Consider the following 25,000-nt stretch of genomic DNA (forward strand, 5'->3'; position numbering starts at 1 on the left):
GAGCTGTGATGCAGCAGTGCTAACCACAGTGCCACCCAAAGGTGTAACATTTGCAATTCTCCAGTCCTCTGTCACTATCCCTGTATCAAAGGAGCTTTGGACGATTCTGGTCACAGCTCCTGCAATTTCCACTCTCTCTTCCCCCAGTATCCTCGGTTACACCTCATCCGGTCCTGGGGACTTATCAACTTTAAGTGCAGACAGCCTATCTAATACCTCGTCTTTACCCATTTTTAGCCCATCCAGTGTCTCAACTGCCTCCTCTGTCACCATGGTCTGGGTAGCATCTACCTCCTTGGTAAAGACAGATGCAGAGTATTCATTTCATACCTCAGCCATGGTCTCGGCCTCCACTTGTAAACCCATTGCTCTTTTTGAGAAAAAGGTTCTTTCATTGACCAAGTGTTCTGTGAAAACTGGGAGAAGGAGAAACTGGCAGCTGAGACTACAAGGGAGAGAAGTGACTGGTAAGTCTCCAGGGGCAGAGTTGGAGACCTGCTAAATTTAGACCTATTAAGTTTGAATCTGACTGGTAAGTAGTTTTTATTTTCATTTTATCTATTTTGTTTTTTGGGGGGCATTGTAGTTGTATAAGTTAACCTCCGGGTTAAGACCTGGCAGGAGTTCCCAGACCTTTGCCATGCTCTTGTGCGATGTGGGAGCTCAGGGACACGTCCACTGTCCCTGGCTCCTTCACGTGCAAGAAGTGTGTCCAGTTGCAGCATCTGTTAGACCGCTTGATGGCTCTGGAGCTGCGGATGGACTCACTTTGGAGCATTCACATGCTGAGGAAATCATGGATAGCACGTTTAGCGAGTTGGTCACACCGCAGATAAAGAGTACTGAGGGAGATAGGAAATGGGTGACCATCAGACAGAGGAAGAATAGGACGGCAATGCAGGGGTCCCCTGCAGTCATCTCCCTTCAAACAGGTATACCATTTTGGATACTGTTGGGGGAGATGGCTCACCAGGGGAAGGCAGCAGTAGCCAGGTTCATGGCCCCATGGCTGGCTCTGCTGCACAGGAGGGCAGGAAAAAGTGTGATTGAGCTATAGTGATAGGGGATTCTATTGTAAGGGGAGTAGACAGCCGTTTCTGCGGACGCAAATGAGACTCCAGGAAGGTACTGCCTCCCATATGTAAGAGTCCTGGATGTCTGAGTGTCTGCAAGGGGGAGGGTGAACAGCCAGCTGTCGTGGTGCATATAGGCACCAGCGATATAGGTAAAAAAAAAAAAAACAGGATAAGGTCCTACATGCTGAATATAGGGAGTTAGGAGCTAAACTAAAAAGTCGGACCTCCAAGGTAGTGATCTCGGGATTGCTACCAGTACCAAGTGCTAGTCAGTGTCGGAATGACAGGATGAATACGTTGCTTTAGAGATGGTGCAGGAGAGAGGGATTCAGATTTTTGGGACATTGGAACCGGTTCTGGGAGAGGGAGGACCATTACAAATTGGACGGTCTACACCTGGGCAGGACTGGAACCAATGTCCTAGGGGGGGATGTTTGCTAGCGTTGTTGGGGAGGGTTAAAACTAATGTGGCAGGGGAATGGGAATCAATGCAGGAAGTCGGAGAGTAGTAAAGAGGGGAGAGAAACAAAAGCCAGTAAGGAGAAAAGTGGAAGGCAGAGAAACCGATTGAACTGCATTTATTTCAATGCAAGAGGCCTAACGGGCAAGGCAGATGGGACTGGGATATTATGGCTATTACTGAAACATGGCTGAAGGAAGGGCAGGACTGGCAGCTCAATGTTCCGGGGTACAGGTGCTGTAGGAAAGATAGAACAGGAGGTAAGAGAGGAGGGGGGGTTTCCTTTTTGATTCGGGACAGTATCACGACAGTACAGAGAGAGGATATAGCCGAGGGTTCGCCCACGGAGTCTATATGGGTAGAATTGAAAAATAAGAAGGGTGAGATCACTTTGATAGGACTGTACTATAGACCCCCAAATAGTCAGCGGGATATTGAGGAGCAAATATGTAAGGAGATTACAGATAGCTGCCGGACGAATAGGGGTAATAGTAGGGGACTTTAACTTCCCCAACATTAACTGGGACAACCATAGCACTAGGGGTTTGGATGGAGAGAAATTTGTCAAGTGTATTCAGGAAGAATTCCTCATTCAATATGTGGATGGCCCGACCAGAGAGGGGGCAAAACTTGACCTCCTCTTGGGGAATAAGGAAGGGCAGGTGATGGAAGTGTTAGTGAGGGATTATTTTGGGACCAGTGACCATAATTCCATTAGTTTTAAGATAATTGTTATTATTATCTTTACTGTCACAAGTAGGCTTACATTAACACTGCAATGATATTACTGTGAAAAGCCCCTAGTTGCCACAGATAGCTATGGAAAATTATAGTTCTGGCCCAAAAGGTAAAATTCTAAATTGGGGCAAGATTAATTTCGATGGTATTAGGCGGGAACTTTCAAAAGTTGATTGGGGTGCCTGTTCACAGACAAGGGGACAGCTGGTAAGTGGGAGTCTTTCAAAAGGGTGTTATCTAGGGTTCAGGGTCAGCATTCCTCTTAAAGTGAAGGGTAAGGCTGGTAGAAGGAGGGAACCCAGAAGGACTTGGGATATTGAGGACATGGTCAAAAGGACGAAGGAGGCATATGATATGCATAGGCAGCTCGGATCAAGTGGATCGCTTGAAGAGTATAGGGCTTGTCGGAGTAGAGTGAAGAGAGAAATCAGCTGCGTGGGTTTCGTCCCCACAACCCAAAGATGTGCAGGTTAGGTGGAATGACCACGCTAAATTGCCCCTTAATTGGGAAAACAAAATAATTGGGTACTCTAAATTTATGGGGGGGAAAAAGAAAGGAGGGTAAAAAGGGGACAGAGGTTTGTCTTGGCAGATAAGGCAAAGGAAAATCCAAAGAGCTTTTACAGATACATAAAGGGTAAAAGAGTGACTAGGGAGAGGGTAGGGCAACTTGAGGATAAACAAGGGCATCTATGTGCGGATCGACAAGGGATGGGAAAATGTTTCTCATCAATATTTACTGTTGAGAAAGGCACAAATACTAGGGAAATTGGGGAAATAAAAAATGATGTCTTGAGGAGTACATATTACAGAGAAGGAGGTGCTGGAGGTATTAAAGCAGATCAAGATAGATAAATCCCCAGGACCTGATAATGTATCCCAGGAGGTTGTGGGAGGTTAGGGAGGAAATTGCCGGCCCCCTAGCTGAGATATTTGAATCATCGACAGCCATAGGAGAGGTACCCTGAAGGAGGGTAGCAAATGTTGTGCCCTTGTTTAAGAAGGGCTGTAGGGATAAGCCTGGGAACTACAGGCCGGTTAGCCTTCTGTAGTGGGTAAATTGTTAGAAGATATTCTGAGGGACAGGATCTTCAGACATTTAGACAGGCAAGGGCTGATTGAGGAAAGTCAGCATGGCTTTGTAAGGGGAAAGTCCTGTCTCATGAATTTGATTGAGTTTTTTGAAAGGGTAACCAAGAAGGTAGATGAGGGCAGTGCGGTCGACGTTGTCTACATGGACTTTAGCAAGGCCTTTGACAAGGTACCGCATAGGTTGTTGCAAAAGGTTAATTCTCACGGAATCCAGGGCGAGATAGCCAATTGGATAGAAAATTGGCGACCGAAGGTTGTGGAGGGTTGTTTTTCAAACTGGAGGCCTGTGACCAGCAGTGTGCCTCAGGGATCTGTGCTGGGTCCACTGTTATTTGCGATATATATTAATGATTTGGATGCGAATGTAGGAGGCACGGTTAGTAAGTTTGCAGATGACACCAAGATTGGTGGCATAGTGGATAGTCAAGAAAGTTGTATAAGATTGCAACAGGATCTTGACCAATTGGGCCAGTGGGCTGATGAATGGCAGATGGAGTTTAATTTGGACAAATGTGAGGTGATGCATTTTGGTAGTTCAAATCAGGGCAGGACCTACTCAGTTAATGTTAGGGAATGGAGAGTGTTACAGAACAAAGAGATCTCGGAGTACAGGTTCATAGCTCCTTGCAAGCGGAGCCGCAGGTGGACAGGGTGGTGAAGAAGGCATTCAGCATGCTAGGTTTTATTGGTCAGAATATTGAATATGGGACGTCTTGTTGAAGTTGTACAAGACATTGGTAAGGTCACATAACTGTAATGTGTACAGTTCTAGTCATCCTATTGTAGGAAGGATATTGTTAAACTAGAAAGAGTGCAGAAGAGATTTACGAGGATGCTCCCAGGACTTGATGGTTTGAGTTAGAAGGAGAGGCTGGGACTTTTTCCCCTGGAGCGTAGGAAGCTTAGGGATGATCTTATAGAGGTTGATAAAATAATGAGGAGCATTGATTAGGTAGATAGTCAACATCTTTTCCCAAAGGTAGAGGAGTCTAGAACTAGAGGGCATAGGGTTAAGGGGAGAGATACAAAAGAGACCAGAGGGGAAATTTCTTCACACAGGGTGGTGAGCATCTGGAACAAGCTGCCAGAGGTGGGGATGATTTTGCCTTTTAAAAAGCTGTTAGACAATTACAAAGGCAGGGTGGGTATAGAAGGATATGGGCCAAATGTGGGCAAGTGGGACTACCTTAGTAATAGAAACTGGGCTGCTTGGACAAAGTGGGCCGAAGGTATTAAAGCGGATGTCAACATCAATGACTCTAAATGGTCCTTTGCAAGGCCCACTTGCCCCACCCCAAGGCACTGAGCCTCACTTAGTGTCCCTCAAACTGAGCAGATATTCAACTATTCAAATTGTGATCACCCAATTGTAATTCTACCCTGGCCAAAGCCCCCATTCCCAGGTGCTCTCTCATTATTCTCCAAAATGCCTCCTTGACCACACCCCTGCCCACCCTTCCTGCCCCAAGGAATATGGCAGAGGAAGGAGGATTCCGAGAAATGGTAGTTTTGTCTGTTTGTGTTGACCTGACAGTTGAGGCCGGTGTAGCCCTGGGGATGACCCCTCTCTCTCTCTCTCGAGCTCTCCCCTCTCCGCAGGGAAGGGGTATGTATCCTCACTGCTCTGGGATATAATGGTACTGATGACACCTCTCTCTCTTTCTCCCCCTCTCTCTCTCTCTCTCTCTCTGCAGGAAGGGGTATGTATCCTCACCACTCTGGGATATAACGGTACTGATGACAGGGGAGAACCTCAGTGGGATGCCTGTACCAACATCAAAGTTTTCCTCTTCGAGACCACTCCCTACTTTAAAGGAACCATTGCGGCCTTCAACATCCAGACCAATCTCTGGGCTTCAAGGTGATGACTGCTCCTCACATTCCCCCCCACCCACCCCTCAGAGAGGGCAGCCTGCAGAGGGGCCGGAGATACAGCAAGGGAGTTGGGGAGATAGAGGAGCACCTTAATGTTACAGAGGAAATTAACAAGTTATTTTTATTCTCTCTTCCTAACCTTCCCCCCCCCCTCCTCCTCTCCCTAACCTCATCCTCCCCCCCTCTCCCTATCCTCCTTCCCAATCCGCCCCCTCTCTCCCTATCCTCCCCCTCCCTATCCTCCTCCCCCCCCCCCCCCGTCCCTATCCTCCCCCTCTCCCTACCCTCCTCCCCCCCCTCTCCCTATCCTCCCCCCCTCTCCCTATCCTCCCCCCCTCTCCCTATCCTCCCCCCCTCTCCCTATCCTCTCTCCCTATCCTCCCCCCCTCTCCCTATCCTCCCCCCCTCTCCCTATCCTCCCCCCCTCTCCCTATCCTCCCCCCTTTCCCTATCCTCCCCCCCCTCTCCCTATCCTCCCCCCCTCTCCCTATCCTCCCCCCCCCTCTCCCTATCCTCCCCCCCTCTCCCTATCCTCCCCCCTCTCCCTATCCTTCCCCCTCTCCCTATCATCCTCCCCCCTCTCCCTATCCTCCCCCCTCTCCCTATCCTCCCCCCTCTCCCTATCCTCCCCCCTCTCCCTACCCTCCCCTTCTCTCCCTCCCCTCCCCTTCTCTCCCTATCCTCCCCTTCTCTCCCTATCCTCCCCTTCTCTCCCTATCCTCCCCTTCTCTCCCTATCCTCCCCTTCTCTCCCTATCCTCCCCTTCTCTCCCTATCCTCCCCTTCTCTCCCTATCCTCCCCTTCTCTCCCTATCCTCCCCTTCTCTCCCTATCCTCCTCCCCCCCCTCCCTATCCTCCCCTTCTCTCCCTATCCTCCCCTTCTCTCCCTATCCTCCTCCCCCCCCTCCCTATCCTCCTCCCCCCCCCCCCCTATCCTCCTCCCCCCCACTCCCTATCCTCCTCCCCCCCCTCTCCCTATCCTCCTCCCCCCCTCTCCCTATCCTCCTCCTCCCCCCTCTCCCTATCCTCCTCCTCCCCCCCCCTCTCCCTATCCTCATCCTCCCCCCCCCTCTCCCTATCCTCCCCCCCCCTATCCTCCCCCCCCTCTCCCTATCCTCCCCCCCCCTCTCCCTATCCTCCCCCCCCTCTCCTCCCCCCCCTATCCTCCCCCCCCTATCCTCCCCCCCCTCCCTATCCTCCCCCCCTCTCCCTATCCTCCCCCCCCTCTCCCTATCCTCCCCCCCCTCTCCCTATCCTCCCCCCCCTCTCCCTATCCTCCCCCCCCTCTCCCTATCCTCCCCCCCCCTCCCTATCCTCCCCCCCCCTCTCCCTATCCTCCCCCTCCCCTCCCTATCCTCCCCCCCTTTCCCTATCCTTCCCTATCCTCCCCCCCCCTCTCCCTATCCTCCCCCCCCCTCCCTATCCTCCCCCTCTCTCCCTATCCTCCCCCCCCCTCCCTATCCTCCCCCCCTTTCCCTATCCTCCCCCCCCCTTTCCCTATCCTCCCCCCCCCCTTTCCCTATCCTCCCCCCCCCCTTTCCCTATCCTCCCCCCCCCTCTCCCTATCCTCCCCCCCCCCTCTCCCTATCCTCCCCCCCCCTCTCCCTATCCTCCCCCCCTCCCTATCCTCTCTCCCTATCCTCCCCCCCTCTCCCTATCCTCCCCCCCTCTCCCTATCCTCCCCCCTCTCCCTATCCTCCCCCCCTCTCCCTATCCTCCCCCCCTCTCCCTATCCTCCCCCCCCTCTCCCTATCCTCCCCCCCCTCTCCCTATCATCCTCCCCCCTCTCCCTATCCTCCCCTTCTCTCCCTATCCTCCCCTTCTCTCCCTATCCTCCTATCCTCCCCTTCTCTCCCTATCCTCTTATCCTCCCCTTCTCTCCCTATCCTCCTATCCTCCCCTTCTCTCCCTATCCTCCCCTTCTCTCCCTATCCTCCTATCCTCCCCTTCTCTCCCTATCCTCCCCTTCTCTCCCTATCCTCCTATCCTCCCCTTCTCTCCCTATCCTCCCCTTCTCTCCCTATCCTCCTATCCTCCCCTTCTCTCCCTATCCTCCCCTTCTCTCCCTATCCTCCTATCCTCCCCTTCTCTCCCTATCCTCCTATCCTCCCCTTCTCTCCCTATCCTCCTATCCTCCCCTTCTCTTCCCTATCCTCCTCCTCCCCCCTCTCCCTGTCCTCTCCCCCTCTACCTATCCTCCTCCGCCCCCCATCTCCCTATCCTCCTTCATTTTCCCTCTTTTCCCCCCCCTTTTTTTTTTACACCCCCTTACAGACATATCTTCAAGAGGTTAAAGTTCATGGGCAGTAAGATGGTATCTCAGGCGCTGACTCTGGTCTTCCTGGCCACCTGGCACGGTCTGCACTCCGGCTACTTCATGTGTTTCTTTCTGGAGTTTGTCATAGTTTACCACGAAAATCAGGTGAGGAGCCTCAGGCCAAGGGTGTGGGTGAAATGTCAGTGTCGCTTGCCCAGGACTACCGCTGTGAACTCTTCTCTCTCTCTCTCTCTCGCTCAGGTCTTGCAGCTAATTGAAGACAGTCCATTGCTGAACAGGTTCACCTCCCGACCCGAGGTCACTCCTGTTCTCTACGTCCTCCAGCAAACATTTCATTGGCTTTTTATGGGTTACGCTCTGGTTCCATTTTGCCTCTTTGCCTGGGACAAGTGGGTCCAGGTGAGGGCAAAACACTGTCTGAATACCCCGACGCCCGCACTCTCAACCCCCCCGCGCTCTTCATCCTCCCCCCCCCCCCCCCCCCGGCGCTCTTCATCCTTCCCCCCCCCCCCCCGCGCTCTTCATCCTTCCCCCCCCCCGCGCTCTTCATCCTTCCCCCCCCCCCGCGCTCTTCATCCTTCCCCCCCCCGCGCTCTTCATCCTTCTCCCCCCCCCGCTCTTCATCCTTCCCCCCCCCCGCTCTTCATCCTTCCCCCCCCGCGCTCTTCATCCTTCCCCCCCGCGCTCTTCATCCTTCCCCCCGCGCTCTTCATCCTTCCCCCCCGCGCTCTTCATCCTTCCCCCCCCGCGCTCTTCATCCTTCCCCCCCCGCGCTCTTCATCCTTCCCCCCCCGCGCTCTTCATCCTTCCCCCCGCGCTCTTCATCCTTCCCCCCCGCGCTCTTCATCCTTCCCCCCCGCGCTCTTCATCCTTCCCCCCCGCGCTCTTCATCCTTCCCCCCCGCGCTCTTCATCCTTCCCCCCCCGCGCTCTTCATCCTTCCCCCCCGCGCTCTTCATCCTTCCCCCCCGCGCTCTTCATCCTTCCCCCCCGCGCTCTTCATCCTTCCCCCCCGCGCTCTTCATCCTTCCCCCCCGCGCTCTTCATCCTTCCCCCCCCGCGCTCTTCATCCTTCCCCCCCCCCCGCGCTCTTCATCCTTCCCCCCCCCCGCGCTCTTCATCCTTCCCCCCCCCGCGCTCTTCATCCTTCCCCCCCCCGCGCTCTTCATCCTTCCCCCCCCGCGCTCTTCATCCTTCCCCCCCCCCGCGCTCTTCATCCTTCCCCCCCCCCCGCGCTCTTCATCCTTCCCCCCCCGCGCTCTTCATCCTTCCCCCCCCCGCGCTCTTCATCCTTCCCCCCCCCCGCGCTCTTCATCCTTCCCCCCCCCCCCGCGCTCTTCATCCTTCCCCCCCCCGCGCTCTTCATCCTTACCCCCCCGCGCTCTTCATCCTTACCCCCCCGCGCTCTTCATCCTTCCCCCCCCCCCCCCGCGCTCTTCATCCTTCCCCCCCCCGCCCCCGCTCTCTTCATCCTTCCTTCCCCCCCCCCCCCCCCGCTCTCTTCATCCTTCCCCGCCCCCCCCCCCCCCCCCCGTCCGTCCGTCGCCTCACGCAGCTTCTCTCTCTTTGCTGCACCATTGGAGGGTCTGTGCTGACGGAGCGCCGCTCTGGCTCTGTAGGTTTGATATAAAAGCGACACGTTGTCTATTTTCACCCCTGTTCTAGGTGTACAAGTCGGTATATTTTGTTGGACACGTAATCTTCTTCTCCCAGATATTGCTAATGCCTTCGTACCGGAAACTGCTCGTGCCAAAGAAACATCTAAAACACCAATAGGAAGGTAAGCCCTGGGCTGGTGACAGAGGTTAAGGGAGCAGGGTTAGTGTTCAAGGCCCAACTATCTTCAGCTGCTTCATCAATGACCTTCCCTTCATCATAAGGTCAGAAGTGGGGATGTCCGATGATGACTGCACAATGTTCCGCACCATTCACAACAACTCGTACTGAAGTAGTCCATGTCCAAATGCAGTGTGGGTGGAATGTGGAACTCGCTCCCAGAGGAAATGATGTTGAGATTAATCACGTCGATGTATTTATCAGCATCCTGGGGGGTTACCATGGACCAGAAACTGAACTGGGACCAGCCATATAAATACTGTGGCGACCAGCAGCTGGTCAGAGGCTGGGAATCCTGCAGAGAGTAACTCATTGCTGACTCTTACCACCCCCCCCCCCCCCCCAACCAAAAGCCTGTTCACCATCTACAAGGGCACAAGTCAGGACTGTGATGGAAAACTCTCTCACTTGCCTGGATCAGTGGGACTCCCAATGACACTTGAGAAGCTCGATTCCATCCAGGGGAAAACAGCCCTGCTCGATCGACACCTAACCATAAACATCCATTCACCCCTCCACCACCGACACCCAGTGGCAGTCGTGTGTATCGTCTAATAGATGCACTGCTGCGACTTGTCAAGACTCGTTTGACGTCACCTTCAAAACTTTCCACCTGTACCGTCCAGAAGGACAAGGGGGTCAGCAGACACCACCTGCAGGTTCCCCCTCTGAGTCTCACACACCATCCCGATTTGGAAATATATCGGCCGTTCCTTCACTGGGTCAGAATCCTGGAAATCCCTCCTTAATAGCGCTATGGGTGTACCTACACCACACGGGGACGGCAGTGGGTTCAAGGTTGCGGTTCACCCACCACCTTCTTGAGGCAATGGGATGGTATGGGGACACATTGGGTTTGGGGGGGGGGTTCAACGCGAGGCTGCAGGATTGCGTCTCAATGACCCTTCTTCGCCCACAGGTGCCTTTGACGTTTCGAAACCTGCCAGTGCCCGATTTTAAAAATCGCAAGTGCTCAAAAAAAAGTGTGGAGGCGGGTTGGAGGGAAAATGGTGCAAATGGACCCGCCTTCTCATACCTCTCCCTCAAAGCCCCCTTTTCTCTCCCCTCCTACCCAACTCCGTCCATCTCCCCATTCCCGTTTATTGATGGATGTCTTTATGAAGAAACCTTTCTCCGTTTTATATTTGATCCTGCGTTTTGATCACACTGCGGGTTACTCCGTTCATTGGGGTGGGGTGGCAGAGATTGGGAGGAGGAAGTGAGGTTTGGGGGTCTCACTGCGAGAGAGAGAGATGTGGAGTGACGGTGAGGTGGGGATGAGGCCGGGATTGGGCGTGTAAAATCGCCCACCTTCACCGTCCACTTCACTCCCTCAGCTGGCACACCGGACCTCCTCCCCCTCCCCACGTGACCAAACTGCCGGCCTCTTGTTTTTTTACATTTAAATAAAATGTTTTGTAAAAACAGATTTGACTGAAAGCAGAACTGACTGAACAGTATGTCTCCGTTATTTGATTCTCTTTCCAAATGCACCAACCTCAATATTAAATCAGCAATAACTTCAACAAAGTCTCTTTCACAAACTCCCTCACATACATGTAGACTGTCACAGGATGCAGATGGATTAAATAAAATCTCAGTCTTTTATTGATTTGTCAGCATTACATTTGAGTCCAGGTCTGGCTGCTTCGGGAGACGGACAGTCCTGTTCGAGACATCCCTGACAGCCTTCAGTCTGGGATTCGTACGGGATTATTACAATTCAATTACATTATATTAATATACATTGACGCCTGCGTAGGATCCCAGACCTCCCTGTTCAAGTAAAACCCCCTCTACACTGTTCCCATCAAACACTCCCAGAACACATAGACCACGGGGATAGATACAGAGTAAATTCCCCTCTAAGCTGTCCCCATCAAACACTCCCAGGACAGGTACAGCACGTGGTTAGAAACAGAGTAAAGCTCCCTCTACACTGTCCAAATCAAACACTCCTAGGACAGGTACAGCACGGGGTTAGATACAGAGTAAAGCACGCTGTACACTGTCCCCATCAAACACTCCCAGGACAGGTACAGCACTGGTTTAGATACAGAGTAAAGCTCCCTCCACACTGTCCCCATCAAACACTCCCAGGACAGGTACAGTATGGTGTTAGATACAGAGGATTGTGGGGTGGGAGGGAGAGTACTCAAGGAAGGTCACAGGGAGTCCATTTGGTTGAGGGCACACTCACAGACAATGGGGCTGCCCGGTTGGCACAGTCAGTGGTCCAGGTGGAAGGCACGGAGGAGGGTGCCCAGGTCGCGGGCGTCTGCTACCTGGTACAGGTCCGTCTGACCCAGCATGGACAGAGCCATGCGAAGAGTACTCCAAATGTTGTCTGACATCTGTCCCGCTCGCCCTCGGGACCCCGACTCTTCCTTTGCATGTTGAGAGCCTCCAGGAAGTGCTCCACCGCCTCTCTGCAAGATAAGAATGCTGGAGGTTAAAGGGTGTTGGTGGGACAGGCAGAATCACCAGCCACTCACCGGGGGGGGGGGGGGGGGGGGGGCAGCAACAAGGGGCTCCCTGCTTGCACCTACCTGTGCGCCCCCAGGTTGATACAGCTGATGCCCAGGTTGTAGCGAGAGCGAATGAAGCCCGGCTGAAGTTCCAACGCCCGGCGATAGGCTTCCACCGCTTCCTCACTGCGAGAACCATTCGCCAGGGTGGCCCCTAACTTGTTCCAGAGCAAGTAGTCCTGGGGAAGAGAGGGAGAGAGAGTGTGAGAGCGAGGAGAGGGGAAGGGACAGGGGGAGAGAGAGGTGGAGGAGGGAGGGAAAGACAAAGAGACATACACACACGGGAGGAAGGACGGGTGGGGGAGAGAGAAACAGCCAGACAGAGAGGGGGAGGGACAGAGTGGGGGAAAGAGAGTTGCATGAGAAGGAGGGGAACAAAGGGAAGCAGAGAGAGATGAAGAGAAGCGGAGAGTCACGTGAGACAGAAAAAAAGCAGAGTCGCGTGAGAGGAGAGACAGACAAAGAGAGTTGCGTGAAGTGGAGAGACATGTAGACAAAGAAGTGTAGAGAGTCACAGGAGAGGTAGAGAAATTCTCCTACGTTGGGCCGCACACTCAAAGCTGTGTTGAAACAGTCGACGGCCTTGTCAAACTCCCCGCTCAGATTGAAGAGGACACCGAGACCACACTGCACATCCGCGTCAATCTCCCCGGGGGTACTCTGGACAGCTCTGAGAAAGAGTTCCTTCACCTCGCCGAATAGGGAGCTATGAGGGAGATGGAGAGAGAGATGGTGAAGCATCGCCAACAATCCATCAACCATCCCAGATCTCTCACACACATACACAATGGAGACCGTCTTGAGTTAAGAGATCACAGGGATGGTCTTCGATGGTGACTTTAGGGATTAGAGGGATGATCTTCGATGGTGAGTTAGGGATTAGAGGGATGGTCTTCATGGGAGTTAGGGGATCGAAGGGATGGTCTTCGATGGGAGAGTTAGGGAATTAGAGGAATGGTCTTCGATGGTGATTTAGGAGATTAGAGGATGGTATTAATGGGAGTTAGGGGATTAGAGGGTTGGTCTTTGATGGAGAGTTAGGGGATTAGAGGAATGGTTTTCAATGGTGAGTTAGGAGGTTAGAGGGGTGGTCTTCGATGGGAGAATTAGGAGATTACATGGATGGTCTACGAGGGGAGAGTTAGGAGATTAGAGGGATGGTCTTCAATAGAAGATTTAGGAGATTAGAGAGATGGTCTTCGATGGAGGGCTGGTCTTATTTGGAGAGATAGGGGTTCAAAGGTCTTCGGTGGGAGAGTTAGGGGATTAGAGGGATGGTCTTCGATGGTGAGTTAGGAGATTAGAGGATGGTATTAATGGGAGAGTTAAGGGATTGGAGGGTTGGTCTTCGATGGAGAGTTAGGGGATTATAGGGCTGGTCTTCAATGGGTGAGTTAGGGATTCAGGGGGAAGGACTTTGATGGTTAGTTCGGGGATTAGAGGGATGGTCTTCGATGATGAGTTAGCGAATTGGAGGGATGGTCTTAATGGGAAAGGTTTTTTTAAAACTTAAAGTTCCCAATTCATTTTCTTTCCAATTAAGGGGCAATTTAGCGTGGCCAATCCAACCACCCTGCATATATTTGGGTTGTGGGGGTGAGTCGCACGCAGATACGGAATGTGCAAACTCCACACGGACAGTGACCCAGGACCGGGATTGAATCTGGGTCCTCGGTGCCATTAGGCGGCAGTGCTAACCACTGTGCCATCGTGCCACCCCCTTAATGGGAGAGTTAGAGGATTAGAGGAATGTTCTTCGATGGATGAGTTAGAAGATTAGAGGGTTCGTCTTCAATGGGAGAGTTAGGGGATTAGAGGGATGGTCTTCGATTAGAGTTAGGGGATTAGAGGGGATGGTCTTCGATGGTGAGGTAGAGGATTAAAGGAATGGTCTTCGATGGGAGTTAGGAGATTAGAGGGATGGTCTTGATGGGAGTTAGGGGATTAGAGGAATGGTCTTCGATGGTGAGTTAGGGGAATAGAGGGATGGTCTTCATAAGATGTCTTACATCAGGAGTAGGCCATCTGGCCCTTCGAGCATGCTCCGCCATTCAATGATGTTGTGTGGACTCAGCTCCACTTTCCTGCCCGAACACCATAACCCTTTATTCTTAAAAAAACTATCTACCTTATCTTTAAAACATTTAATGAAGGAGCCTCAACTGCTTCACTGGGCAGGGAATTCTACAGATTCACAACCCTTTGGGTGAAGAAGTTCCTCCTAAACTCAGTCCTAAATCTACTTCCCCTTATTTTGAGGCTATGCCCCCTATGAGTTCTGCTTTCACCTGCCAGTGGAAACAACCTCCCCGCATCTATCCTATTTATTCCCTTCATAATTTTATATGTTTCTATAAGATCCCCCCCTCATCCTTCTAAATTCGAACAAGTACAGTCCCAGTCTACTCAACCTCTCCTCGTAATCCAACACCTTCAGCTCTGGGAATAACCTAGTGAATCTCCTCTGCACACCCTCCAGCGCCGGTACGTCCTTTCTCAGGTAAGGAGGCCAAAACTGAACACAATACTCCAGGTATGGCCTCACTAACACCTTATACAGTTGCAGCATAACCTCCCTAGTGTTAAACTCCATCCCTCTAGCAATGAAGGACAAAACTCCATTCACCTTCTTAATCACCTGTTGCACCTGTAAACCAACTTTTTGCGACTCATGCACTAGGACACCCAGGTCCCTCTGCACAGCAGCATGTTTTAATATTTTATTATTTAAATAATAATCCCTTTTGCTGTTATTCCTACCAAAATGGATAACCTTACATTTGTCAACATTGTATTCCATCTGCCAGACCCTAGCCCATTCACTTAAACTATCCAAATCCCTCATCAGACTACCAGTATCCTCTGCACTTTTTGCTTTACCACTTATCTTAGTGTCATCTGCAAACTTGGACACATTGCATTTGGGCCCCAACTCCAAATCATCTTTGTAAATTGTGAACAATTGTGGGCCCACCACTGATCCCTGAGGGATACCACTAGCTACTGATTGCCAACCAGAGAAACACCCATTAATCCCCACTCTTTGCTTTCTATTAATTAACCAATCCTCTATCCATGCTACTACTTTACCCTTAACGCCATGCATCTTTATCTTACGCAGCAACCTTTTGTGTGGCACCTTGTCAAAAGCTTTCTGGAAATCCAGATATACCACATTCATTGGCTCCCCGTTGTATACCGCGCTGGTAATGTCCTCAAAAAATTCCACGAAATTAGTTAGGCACGACCTGCTGCGACTGTCCAATGGGACAATTTCCATCCAGATGCCTCGCTATTTCTTCCTTGATGATAGATTCCAGCTTCTCAACATCTTCGATGGAGAGTTAGGGGATTAGAGGGATGGTGTTCGATAGAGAGTTCGGGAATTAGAGGAATGGTTTTCGATTGGAGAGTTAGGGGATTAGAGGGATGGAATTCGATGGAGAGTAAGGGGCTTAGAGGGATGGTTTTCGATGGAGATTTAGGGGATTAGAGGGATGGAATTCGATGGAGAGTTCGGGGGTTAGAGGGATGGTCTCCGATGGAAGAGCTAGGGAATTAGAGGAATGGTCTTTGATGGTGAGTTAGGGGTTTAGAGGGATTGTCTTTGATGGTGCGTTAGGGGATCAGAGGGATGGTCTTCCATCGAGAGTTGGGGATTAAAGGGATGGTCTCCGACGGGAGAGTTAGGGGATTAAAGGGATGGTCTCCGACGGGAGAGTTAGGGAATTAGAGGGATGGTCTTTGATGGTGTTAGGGGATTAGAGGAATGGTTTTCGATTGGAGAGTTAGGGGATTAGAGGGATGGAATTTGATGGAGAGTTTGGAGATGGTCTTCGATGGGAGAGTGGAGATTAGAGGGATGGTCTTAATGGGAGAGCTAGGGGTTAAGAGGAATGGTCTTTGATGGTGAGTTAGGGAATTAGAGGGATGGTCTTCAATAGAGAGTTAGGGATGAGGGATGGTCTCGGATGGGAGAGTTAAGGAATCAGAGAAATGGTCTTTGATGGTGAGTTAGGGGATTAGAGGGATTGTCTTCGATGGTGCGTTAGGGGATCAGAGGGATGGTCTTCAATAGAGAGCTGGGGATTAAAGGTATGGTCACCGATGGGAGAGTTAGGGAATTAGAGGGATGGAATTTGATGGAGAGTTTGGAGATGGTCTTCGATGGGAGAGTGGAGATTAGAGGGATGGTCTTAATGGGAGAGCTAGGGGTTAAGAGGAATGGTCTTTGATGGTGAGTTAGGGAATTAGAGGGATGGTCTTCAATAGAGAGTTAGGGATGAGGGATGGTCTCGGATGGGAGAGTTAAGGAATCAGAGAAATGGTCTTTGATGGTGAGTTAGGGGATTAGAGGGATTGTCTTCGATGGTGCGTTAGGGGATCAGAGGGATGGTCTTCAATAGAGAGCTGGGGATTAAAGGTATGGTCACCGATGGGAGAGTTAGGGAATTAGAGGGATGGTCTTTGATGGTGAGTTAGGGGATTAGAGGGATTGTCTTCAATGGTGACTTTGGGGATTAGAGGGATGGTCTTCGTAGCTCTTACTCTGTAAGCAGGGATCCAAATGCTTTCTGGCCCTGCGATTTATCCAACTCCTCCCTGACCAGGTGCGAGAACCTGGGGTTGTGTTTCAGCCAATCGCGAAGGGTGTTGCACGCCTGTTTCTGAAGTGACTCATTTGTAAAACTCACAGCCAGTGCCATCAGAGCCGTTAAATTATCTGCCTTTAACTCCAAACATCTGTAAACCCAAAGGGACAGGATCAACATTGAGCGCTCGCAGGGATGGTACAATACAGAGCTCCCTCTGAGAAAGGGAGAGCATGATAACCTTCCTATAGTCCCACCACTTTATTTTCTTTTTAGATAAATTCAGAATGCCCAATTCCTTTTTTCCCAATTAAGGGGCAATTTAGTGTGGCCAATTCACCTGGCCTGCACATCTTTTTGGGTTGTGTGGCCGAGACCCACGCTGGGGGAGTCAATGGTGTAGTGGTATTGTCACTGGTCTAGCAATCCAGAGACCCAGAATGCTGCTCTGGGGACCCAGGTTCGAAACCCGCCAGGCCCAAAGGTGAAATTTGAATTCAACAAATATCGGGAATTAAAAGTCTAAACGTGACCATGAAACCATTGTCGACGGTCGTTAAAAACCCATCTGGGTCACTAATGTTCTTTCGGGAAAGAAATCTGCCGTCCTCATCTGGCCTTATGATCTTATAGGGATTATGGGAGAAGGTAGGAGAATGCGAATGAGAAAATATCAGCCATGATTGAATGGCGGATGAGACTCGATGGGCCGAGTAGCCTAATTCTGCTCCTCCGTCTTATGGCCTACATGTGATTCCAGATCCACAGCAATGAGGTTGATTCTTAAATGCCCTCGGATATGGGCAATAAATGCTGGCCCACATCCCATATAATAATAATCTTTATTATTGTCACAAATAGGCTTATATAACACTGCAATGAAGTTACTGTGAAAATCCCCTAGTCGCCATAATCCAGCGCCTGTTCGGGTACACTGAGGGAGAATTCAGAATGTCCAAATTGCCGAACAGCACATCTTTCGGGACTTCTGGGAGGAAACCAGAGCACCCAGAGAAAACCCACGCAGACACGGGGAGAATGTGCAAACTCCACACAGACAGTGGTACGGAGATCGGGATCGAACCCAGGTCCTCGGCGCCATGAGGCAGCAGTGCTAACCCACTGCGCCACTGTGCTGCCCCAGTCCCACCCACTTTATACCCGGTGTCAGCATCAAGAATTTGCATGGACAGGTACAATATAGAGCTCCCTCTGAGAAAGGGAACTGTGACAAAGGCATAATAATCCTCCTAAAGTCCCACTCATTTTATACCCCCAGTGTCAGCATAGAGAATTCCCAGGGACAGGTACAATAGAGAGCTCTCTCTACTTTTTTGGCCCTATTTTGACCTTACCTGCGCAGAGCACTAATGGCTGCATGCTCCTGTTCGTTCTCAGCCTGTGTCGTACCTAGGTATTGCCAGGCCTGCGAATGGAGAGAAAGGGAGAGAAATCTCAGCCTGCAGAGCAGGTAGTGCAAATGAGCAGAAAAGTGCACCCCCTCCCCCCACAATATTTCACTTCGCCCATCCTGTGCTGCCTCGTACAGACAATCGAGAGTCAGAGGCTTGGGTGTTCAAGACCCATGATCGCAGACAGCCATCCGGCAAACGTTGCACTGTCAGCTGATCGTTACTGAGGGAGTGCTGCAGTGTCGGACGATCATTACTGAGGAAGCGCCGCACTGTTGGACGGTCAGTACTGAGGGAGCGGCGCACTGTCGGATGGTCAGGACTGAGGGAGTGTCACACTATCGGAAGATCAGAACTGAGGTAGTGCTGCACTGTCACAGGGTCAGTATTGAGGGAATGTCGTATTGTCGGAGGGTCAGTCCTGGTGGAGTGCCGCATTGTCAGAGGATCAGTCCTGAGGAAGCGCCGCACTGTCAGAGGGATAGTACTGAGGGAGCATCGCACTGTCAGTACAGGAGGGTCAGTACTGACGACGCGCTGCACTGTCGAAGGGTCCACACAGACGGAACGTTGCTCTGTCGTCGGGTCAGCGCAGAGGATCCCTCCTCTTCCCAACTCGGACTCCACCCCTGCGCCTACCTCCATGTGCTCTCCATTCTGCTGCACGGCAGCCTCAAACAGGAGCACTGCGTTTGGGAGATCGCCTTCCTGCAGCCTCCGCAAACCCTCCTCGTAGGCACGAGGGTGGTCCCTCATGGGGTTTTCCTCCTCAAATCTGTAACCCTGGAGAGGGAGTAGTAATGGGGAAGAGAAAAGTAGCAGAATAGAGGGAGATCGTTAAAGAAGACTGAGAGACAGGGCGAGAGAGAGACGTGCGTGCTAATGTTACGCCACCCTGGATTAGTACATGGTCAATCCAGCCCGACAGGGTCACAACACAAGCAAATTAACCAATAATTCTTCGCAAAATACCCAAAGTCTTTGACCCTTGACTGCCAAATAATCACAGTCACCAGGTTTGTAAATTTAAACACAATTACCTTTTATTAATAAGAACTATAATGAAATATGCAAAAAATACAACTGGTAAAACTATCATCTAATTCCTGATTCCCCACTTGAACTTTTCCCCACCCTCTGCATATGCACACAAGACAGACAAACACTGAGGGGAGGGGAGGGGTAAAATATCATAAATAAAAGGGGAAAAAAGAGTCTTTGTTTTAAGATGGTTGTTTCCAGCTCCTTAATCTTCTTCAAACTCTACTTTCAGTCCAAGACTTTCCCGTAGATTCATTCAGGTTCTCTGCAGTCCCAGTAATACAGAACTCACAGCCTTTCTGAGAGAACACGTGAGAGAGAGAGAGATTCCTTGTCCTGTGCTCCCAGGAGTAAAACTGAGCTCCTTGGGACTCTAAAAATCATTCCACTGTAACAGGACCAATAACTCCTGTTACTGGGCAGAGTACAGCCTTTTGGGCCAATTCTTGCCCCCCCCCCGCAACCAGTCAATTAAACCGAGTCCCGGCTCATCTCTCTCTCAGGTGCCGAAACGTCTGAAGTGCATGTTCAAAGTAGCAAAGTTTAGCAGAGTGTTCTCTCCTGTAACTTCTGAATTCCTCACTCCGCTCTGCTACTTGACTTAAAGACACATAGAACATATGTCTATTAATCAGCCATGGATCAAAAATGTGAACGGCAACATAAAAGAGGGGGGAAGTCATCGAATAAATAGGATGGACTCTTACACTAACATCACTGGACAAGTAATCCAGAGGGTAATGCTCTTGTGAGGGACACATGTCCAAATCACCACTTAGCAATATGGTCAACTCTTAACTATGTCCCTCTGAAATGGCCTGAGCGAGTCACTCTGCCCAAGGTGCAATGCTGGGAAAGGAACAAATAGTTGCTGGGTTAATGGCACGAGTGTTCACTGATAGATTCTGCCTGAACTTGACATAGGTCTCCCCCCTCCCACGTCTCTCTCTCCTAGACTCTCTGTCTCTCTCGCACTGTCTCACTCTCTGTCTCTCGCACTGTCTGTCTCTTTCTCTTGGCCTCTCTCTCTCTCGGTCTCGGTCTCTCTCACTCTCTCTTTCTGTCTCTCTCGCTGTCTGCCTTTCTATCTCTCTCGATCTCCCTATTTCTCCCTCTCTCTCTCGGTCTCCCACCCTGGCTCTCTCTCTCTATCTCTTTCTGTCTCTCTCTTTGTCTCTCACACTGTTTCTCTCAGTCTCTCCTTCTGTCTCTCTCGCTTTGTCTCCCTGTCTCTCTTGCTCTGTTTCTCTCACTCTCTCCCTCTGTCTCTCCATCTCTCTGTTTTCGGTCTCGCACTCTCTGGGTCTCTGTGTCTCTCTCTCCCTATGACTCTCTCCCTGTCTCTCTCTCTCCCTGTCTTTCTCTCTTGCTCTCTCTTTCTCTCTCGCTCTGCCTCTCTCTTGCACTCCCTCTCTGTCCCTCCCTCTCCCTCTCCCTCTCTCTTGCTCCCTTGGTCTCTCTCTCTCTGTCTCTCTCGCACTGTCTTTCTCTCTCTCTCCCTGTCTCACTCTCTCTCTCTCTCTCTCCCTTCCTGTCTCCCTCTCTCGATCTCTCTCTCTCGGTTTCTCCCTGTCTCTCTCTCTCTCTCTCTCTCGGATTGGCACTCCCTCTCTCTCGCACTGTCTCTCTCTCTCTCCCTCCCCGTCTCTCTCTCTCGATCTCTCTCTTGGTCACTCTCTCTCTCTCTCACTCTCTCTCTCTCTCTCTCCCTTCCTGTCTCTCCCTCTCAATCTCTCCCTCTCTCGATCTCTCTCTCTCGGTTTCTCCCTGTCTCTCTCTCTCTCTCTCTCTCTCTCTCTCTCGGATTGGCATTCCCTCTCTAGAACATAGAACATAGAACATAGAACAATATAGCGCAGTACAGGCCCTTCGGCCCACGATGTTGCACCGAAACAAAAGCCATCTAACCTACACTATGCCATTATCATCCATATGTTTATCCAATAAACTTTTAAATGCCCTCAATGTTGGCGAGTTCACTACTGTAGCAGGTAGGGCATTCCACGGCCTCACTACTCTTTGCGTAAAGAACCTACCTCTGACCTCTGTCCTATATCTATTACCCCTCAGTTTAAAGTTATGTCCCCTCGTGCCAGCCATATCCATCCGCGGGAGAAGGCTCTCACTGTCCACCCTATCCAACCCCCTGAGCATTTTGTATGCCTCTATTAAGTCTCCTCTTAACCTTCTTCTCTCCAACGAAAACAACCTCAAGTCCATCAGCCTTTCCTCATAAGATTTTCCCTCCATACCAGGCAACATCCTGGTAAATCTCCTCTGCACCCGCTCCAAAGCCTCCACGTCCTTCCTATAATGCGGTGACCAGAACTGTACGCAATACTCCAAATGCGGCCGTACCAGAGTTCTGTACAGCTGCAACATGACCTCCCGACTCCGGAACTCAATCCCTCTACCAATAAAGGCCAACACTCCATAGGCCTTCTTCACAACCCTATCAACCTGGGTGGCAACTTTCAGGGATCTATGTACATGGACACCTAGATCCCTCTGCTCATCCACACTTTCAAGAACTTTACCATTAGCCAAATATTCCGCATTCCTGTTATTCCTTCCAAAGTGAATCACCTCACACTTCTCTACATTAAACTCCATTTGCCACCTCTCAGCCCAGCTCTGCAGCTTATCTATATCCCTCTGTAACCTGCTACATCCTTCCACACTATCGACAACACCACCGACTTTAGTATCGTTTGCAAATTTACTCACCCACCCTTCTGCGCCTTCCTCTAGGTCATTGATAAAAATGACAAACAGCAACGGCCCCAGAACAGATCCTTGTGGTACTCCACTTGTGACTGTACTCCATTCTGAACATTTCCCATCAACCACCACCCTCTGTCTTCTTTCAGCTAGCCAATTTCTGATCCACATCTCTAAATCACCCTCAATCCCCAGCCTCCGAATTTTTTGCAATAGCCTGCCGTGGGGAACCTTATCAAACACTTTGCTGAAATCCATATACACCACATCAACTGCTCTACCCTCGTCTACCTGTTCAGTCACCTTCTCAAAGAACTCAATAAGGTTTGTGAGGCATGACCTACCCTTCACAAAGCCATGCTGACTATCCCTGATCATATTATTCCTATCTAGATGATTATAAATCTTGTCTCTTATAATCCCCTCCAAGACTTTACCCACTACAGACGTGAGGCTCACCGGTCTATAGTTGCCGGGGCTGTCTCTGCTCCCCTTTTTGAACAAAGGGACCACATTTGCTGTCCTCCAGTCCTCTGGCACTATTCCTGTAGCCAATGATGACATAAAAATCAAAGCCAAAGGTCCAGCAATCTCTTCCCTGGCCTCCCAGAGAATCCTAGGATAAATCCCATCAGGTCCCGGGGACTTATCTATTTTCAGCCTGTCCAGAATTGCCAACACCTCTTCCCTACGTACCTCAATGCCATCTATTCTATTAGCCTGGGGCTCAGCATTCTCCTCCACAACATTATCTTTTTCCTGAGTGAATACTGACGAAAAATATTCATTTAGTATCTTGCCTATCTCTTCAGACTCCACACACAATTTCCCATCCCTGTCCTTGACTGGTCCTACTCTTTCCCTAGTCATTCGCTTATTCCTGACATACCTATAGAAAGCTTTTGGGTTTTCCTTGATCCTTCCTGCCAAATACTTCTCATATCCCCTCCTTGCTCGTCTTAGCTCTCTCTTTAGATCCTTCCTCGCTACCTTGTAACTATCCATCGCCCCAACCGAAACTTCACACTTCATCTTCACATAGGCCTCCTTCTTCCTCTTAACAAGAGATTCCACTTCCTTGGTAAACCACGGTTCCCTCGCTCGACGCCTTCCTCCCTGTCTGACCGGTACATACTTATCAAGAACACGCAGTAGCTGATCCTTGAACAAGCCCCACTTATCCAGTGTGCCCAACACTTGCAGCCTACTTCTCCACCTTATCCCCCCCAAGTCACGTCTAATGGCATCATAATTGCCCTTCCCCCAGCTATAACTCTTGCCCTGCAGTGTATACTTATCCCTTTCCATCATTAACGTAAACGTCACCGAATTGTGGTCACTGTCCCCAAAGTGCTCTCCTACCTCCAAATCCAACACCTGGCCTGATTCATTACCCAAAACCAAATCCAACGTGGCCTCGCCTCTTGTTGGCCTGTCAACATATTGTTTCAGGAAACCCTCCTGCACACACTGTACAAAAAACGACCCATCTATTGTACTCGAACTATATCTTTTCCAGTCAATATTTGGAAAGTTAAAGTCTCCCATAATAACTACCCTGTTACTTTCGCTCATATCCAGAATCATCTTCGCCATCCTTTCCTCTACATCCCTAGAACTATTAGGAGGCCTATAAAAAACTCCCAACAGGGTGACCTCTCCTTTCCTGTTTCTAACTTCAGCCCATACTACCTCGGAAGAAGAATCCCCATCTAGCATCCTCTCCGCCACCGTAATACTGCTCTTGACTAGCAGCGCCACACCTCCCCCTCTTTTGCCTCCTCTGAGCTTACTAAAACACCTAAACCCCGGAACCTGCAACATCCATTCCTGTCCCTGCTCTATCTATGTCTCCGAAATGGCCACAACATCGAAGTCCCAGGTACCAACCCATGCTGCCAGTTCCCCTACCTTGTTTCGTATACTCCTGGCATTGAAGTAGACACACTTCAAACCACCTACCTGAACACTGGCCCCCTCCTGCGACGTCAAATCTGTGCTCCTGACCTCTATACTCTCATTCTCCCTTACCCTAAAACTACAATCCAGGTTCCCATGCCCCTGCTGCTTAGTTTAAACCCCCCCAAAGAGCACTAACAAATCTCCCCCCCAGGATATTTGTGCCCCTCAGGTTCAGATGTAGACCATCCTGTCTGTAGAGGTCCCACCTTCCCCAGAAAGAGCCCCAGTTATCCAAAAATCTGAATCCCTCCCGCCTGCACCATCCCTGTAGCCACGTGTTTAAATGCTCTCTCTCCCTATTCCTCATCTCACTATCACATGGCACGGGCAACAACCCAGAGATAACAACTCTGTTTGTTCTAGTTCTGAGCTTCCATCCTAGCTCCCTGAAAGCCTGCCTGACATCCTTGTCCCCTTTCCTACCTATGTCGTTAGTACCAATGTGGACCACGACTTGGGGCTGCTCCCCCTCCCCCCTAAGGACCCGGAAAACACGATCTGAGACATCACGTACCCTTGCACCTGGGAGGCAACATACCAAACGTGAGTCTCTCACGCTCCCACAAAATCTCCTATCTGTGCCCCTGACTATAGAGTCCCCAATTACTAATGCTCTGCTCCTCTCCCCCCTTCCCTTCGGAGCAACAGGGACAGACTCCGTGCCAGAGGCCCGTACCCCATGGCTTACCCCTGGTAAGTCGTCCCCCCCACAAGTATCCAAAGCGGTATACTTGTTTCTCAGGGGAACGACCGCAGGGGATCCCTGCACTGACTGCTTTTTCCCAGTCCCTCTTACAGTTACCCACCTATCTCCAATCTTTGGTGTAACTAATTCCCTGAAGCTGCTATCTATGACCCCCTCTCTCGCACTGTCTCTCTCTCCCTGTCTCTCCCTCTCGCACTGTCTCTCTCTATCTCCCTCCCCGTCTCTCTCTCTCGATCTCTTTCTCTCTCTCTTGGTCTCTCTCTCTCTCTCGGTCTCACCCTGTCTCTCTCTCTCTCTCGCTCTGTCTCTCTCTCTCTCTCTCTTGCTCTCTCTCTCCCTGTCTCTCTCTCTCTTGCTCTCTCTGTCTCTCTCTCTCTCTATCTCTCCGTGTCTCCCTCTCCCTGTCTCTTTCTCTCTCGATCTCTCGCTCTCTCTCCGTCTCTCGTTGTCTTTCTCTCTCTGTCTCCCTCTCTCTGTCTCCCTCTCTCTGTCTCCCTCTGTCTCCCTCTCTGTCTCTCTCTCTCTCCCTGTCTTTCTCTCTCTCTCTCGATCTCTCTCTCTCTCGATCTCTCTCAGTCTGTCTCGCACTGTCTCTCTCACTCTCTCTCAGTCTGTCTCGCATTGTCTCTCTCTCCCTGACTCTCTCCCTGTCTGTCTCTGTCTCTCCCTCTCGCACAGTCTCTC

At 50.9% G+C, this 25,000-nt stretch overlaps 2 protein-coding genes across 2 annotated transcripts in view; one reads left to right on the forward strand and one right to left on the reverse strand.

The window, feature by feature from the left end:
- lpcat3 (lysophosphatidylcholine acyltransferase 3) overlaps nucleotides 1-10,781 on the forward strand; it is a 66,052-nt gene extending 55,271 nt beyond the window's left edge. Inside the window, 5 exon segments of the mRNA XM_072478676.1 lie at nucleotides 5,061-5,227; nucleotides 7,516-7,663; nucleotides 7,760-7,918; nucleotides 9,184-9,298; nucleotides 10,274-10,781. Of these exon segments, the coding sequence (XP_072334777.1) occupies nucleotides 5,061-5,227; nucleotides 7,516-7,663; nucleotides 7,760-7,918; nucleotides 9,184-9,294 (585 nt within the window). The 3' untranslated portion in view covers nucleotides 9,295-9,298; nucleotides 10,274-10,781.
- Nucleotides 10,782-10,939: 158 nt separating this feature from the next.
- pex5 (peroxisomal biogenesis factor 5) overlaps nucleotides 10,940-25,000 on the reverse strand; it is a 43,207-nt gene continuing 29,146 nt past the window's right edge. The window contains 7 exon segments of the mRNA XM_072478675.1: nucleotides 10,940-11,716; nucleotides 11,719-11,783; nucleotides 11,904-12,061; nucleotides 12,423-12,588; nucleotides 16,431-16,625; nucleotides 17,830-17,900; nucleotides 18,526-18,669. Coding sequence (XP_072334776.1) covers nucleotides 11,583-11,716; nucleotides 11,719-11,783; nucleotides 11,904-12,061; nucleotides 12,423-12,588; nucleotides 16,431-16,625; nucleotides 17,830-17,900; nucleotides 18,526-18,669 — 933 coding nt within the window. The 3' untranslated portion in view covers nucleotides 10,940-11,582.

The sequence above is a fragment of the Scyliorhinus torazame genome, chromosome 16, assembly GCF_047496885.1.
Source record: "Scyliorhinus torazame isolate Kashiwa2021f chromosome 16, sScyTor2.1, whole genome shotgun sequence".
NCBI lineage: Eukaryota > Metazoa > Chordata > Chondrichthyes > Carcharhiniformes > Scyliorhinidae > Scyliorhinus > Scyliorhinus torazame.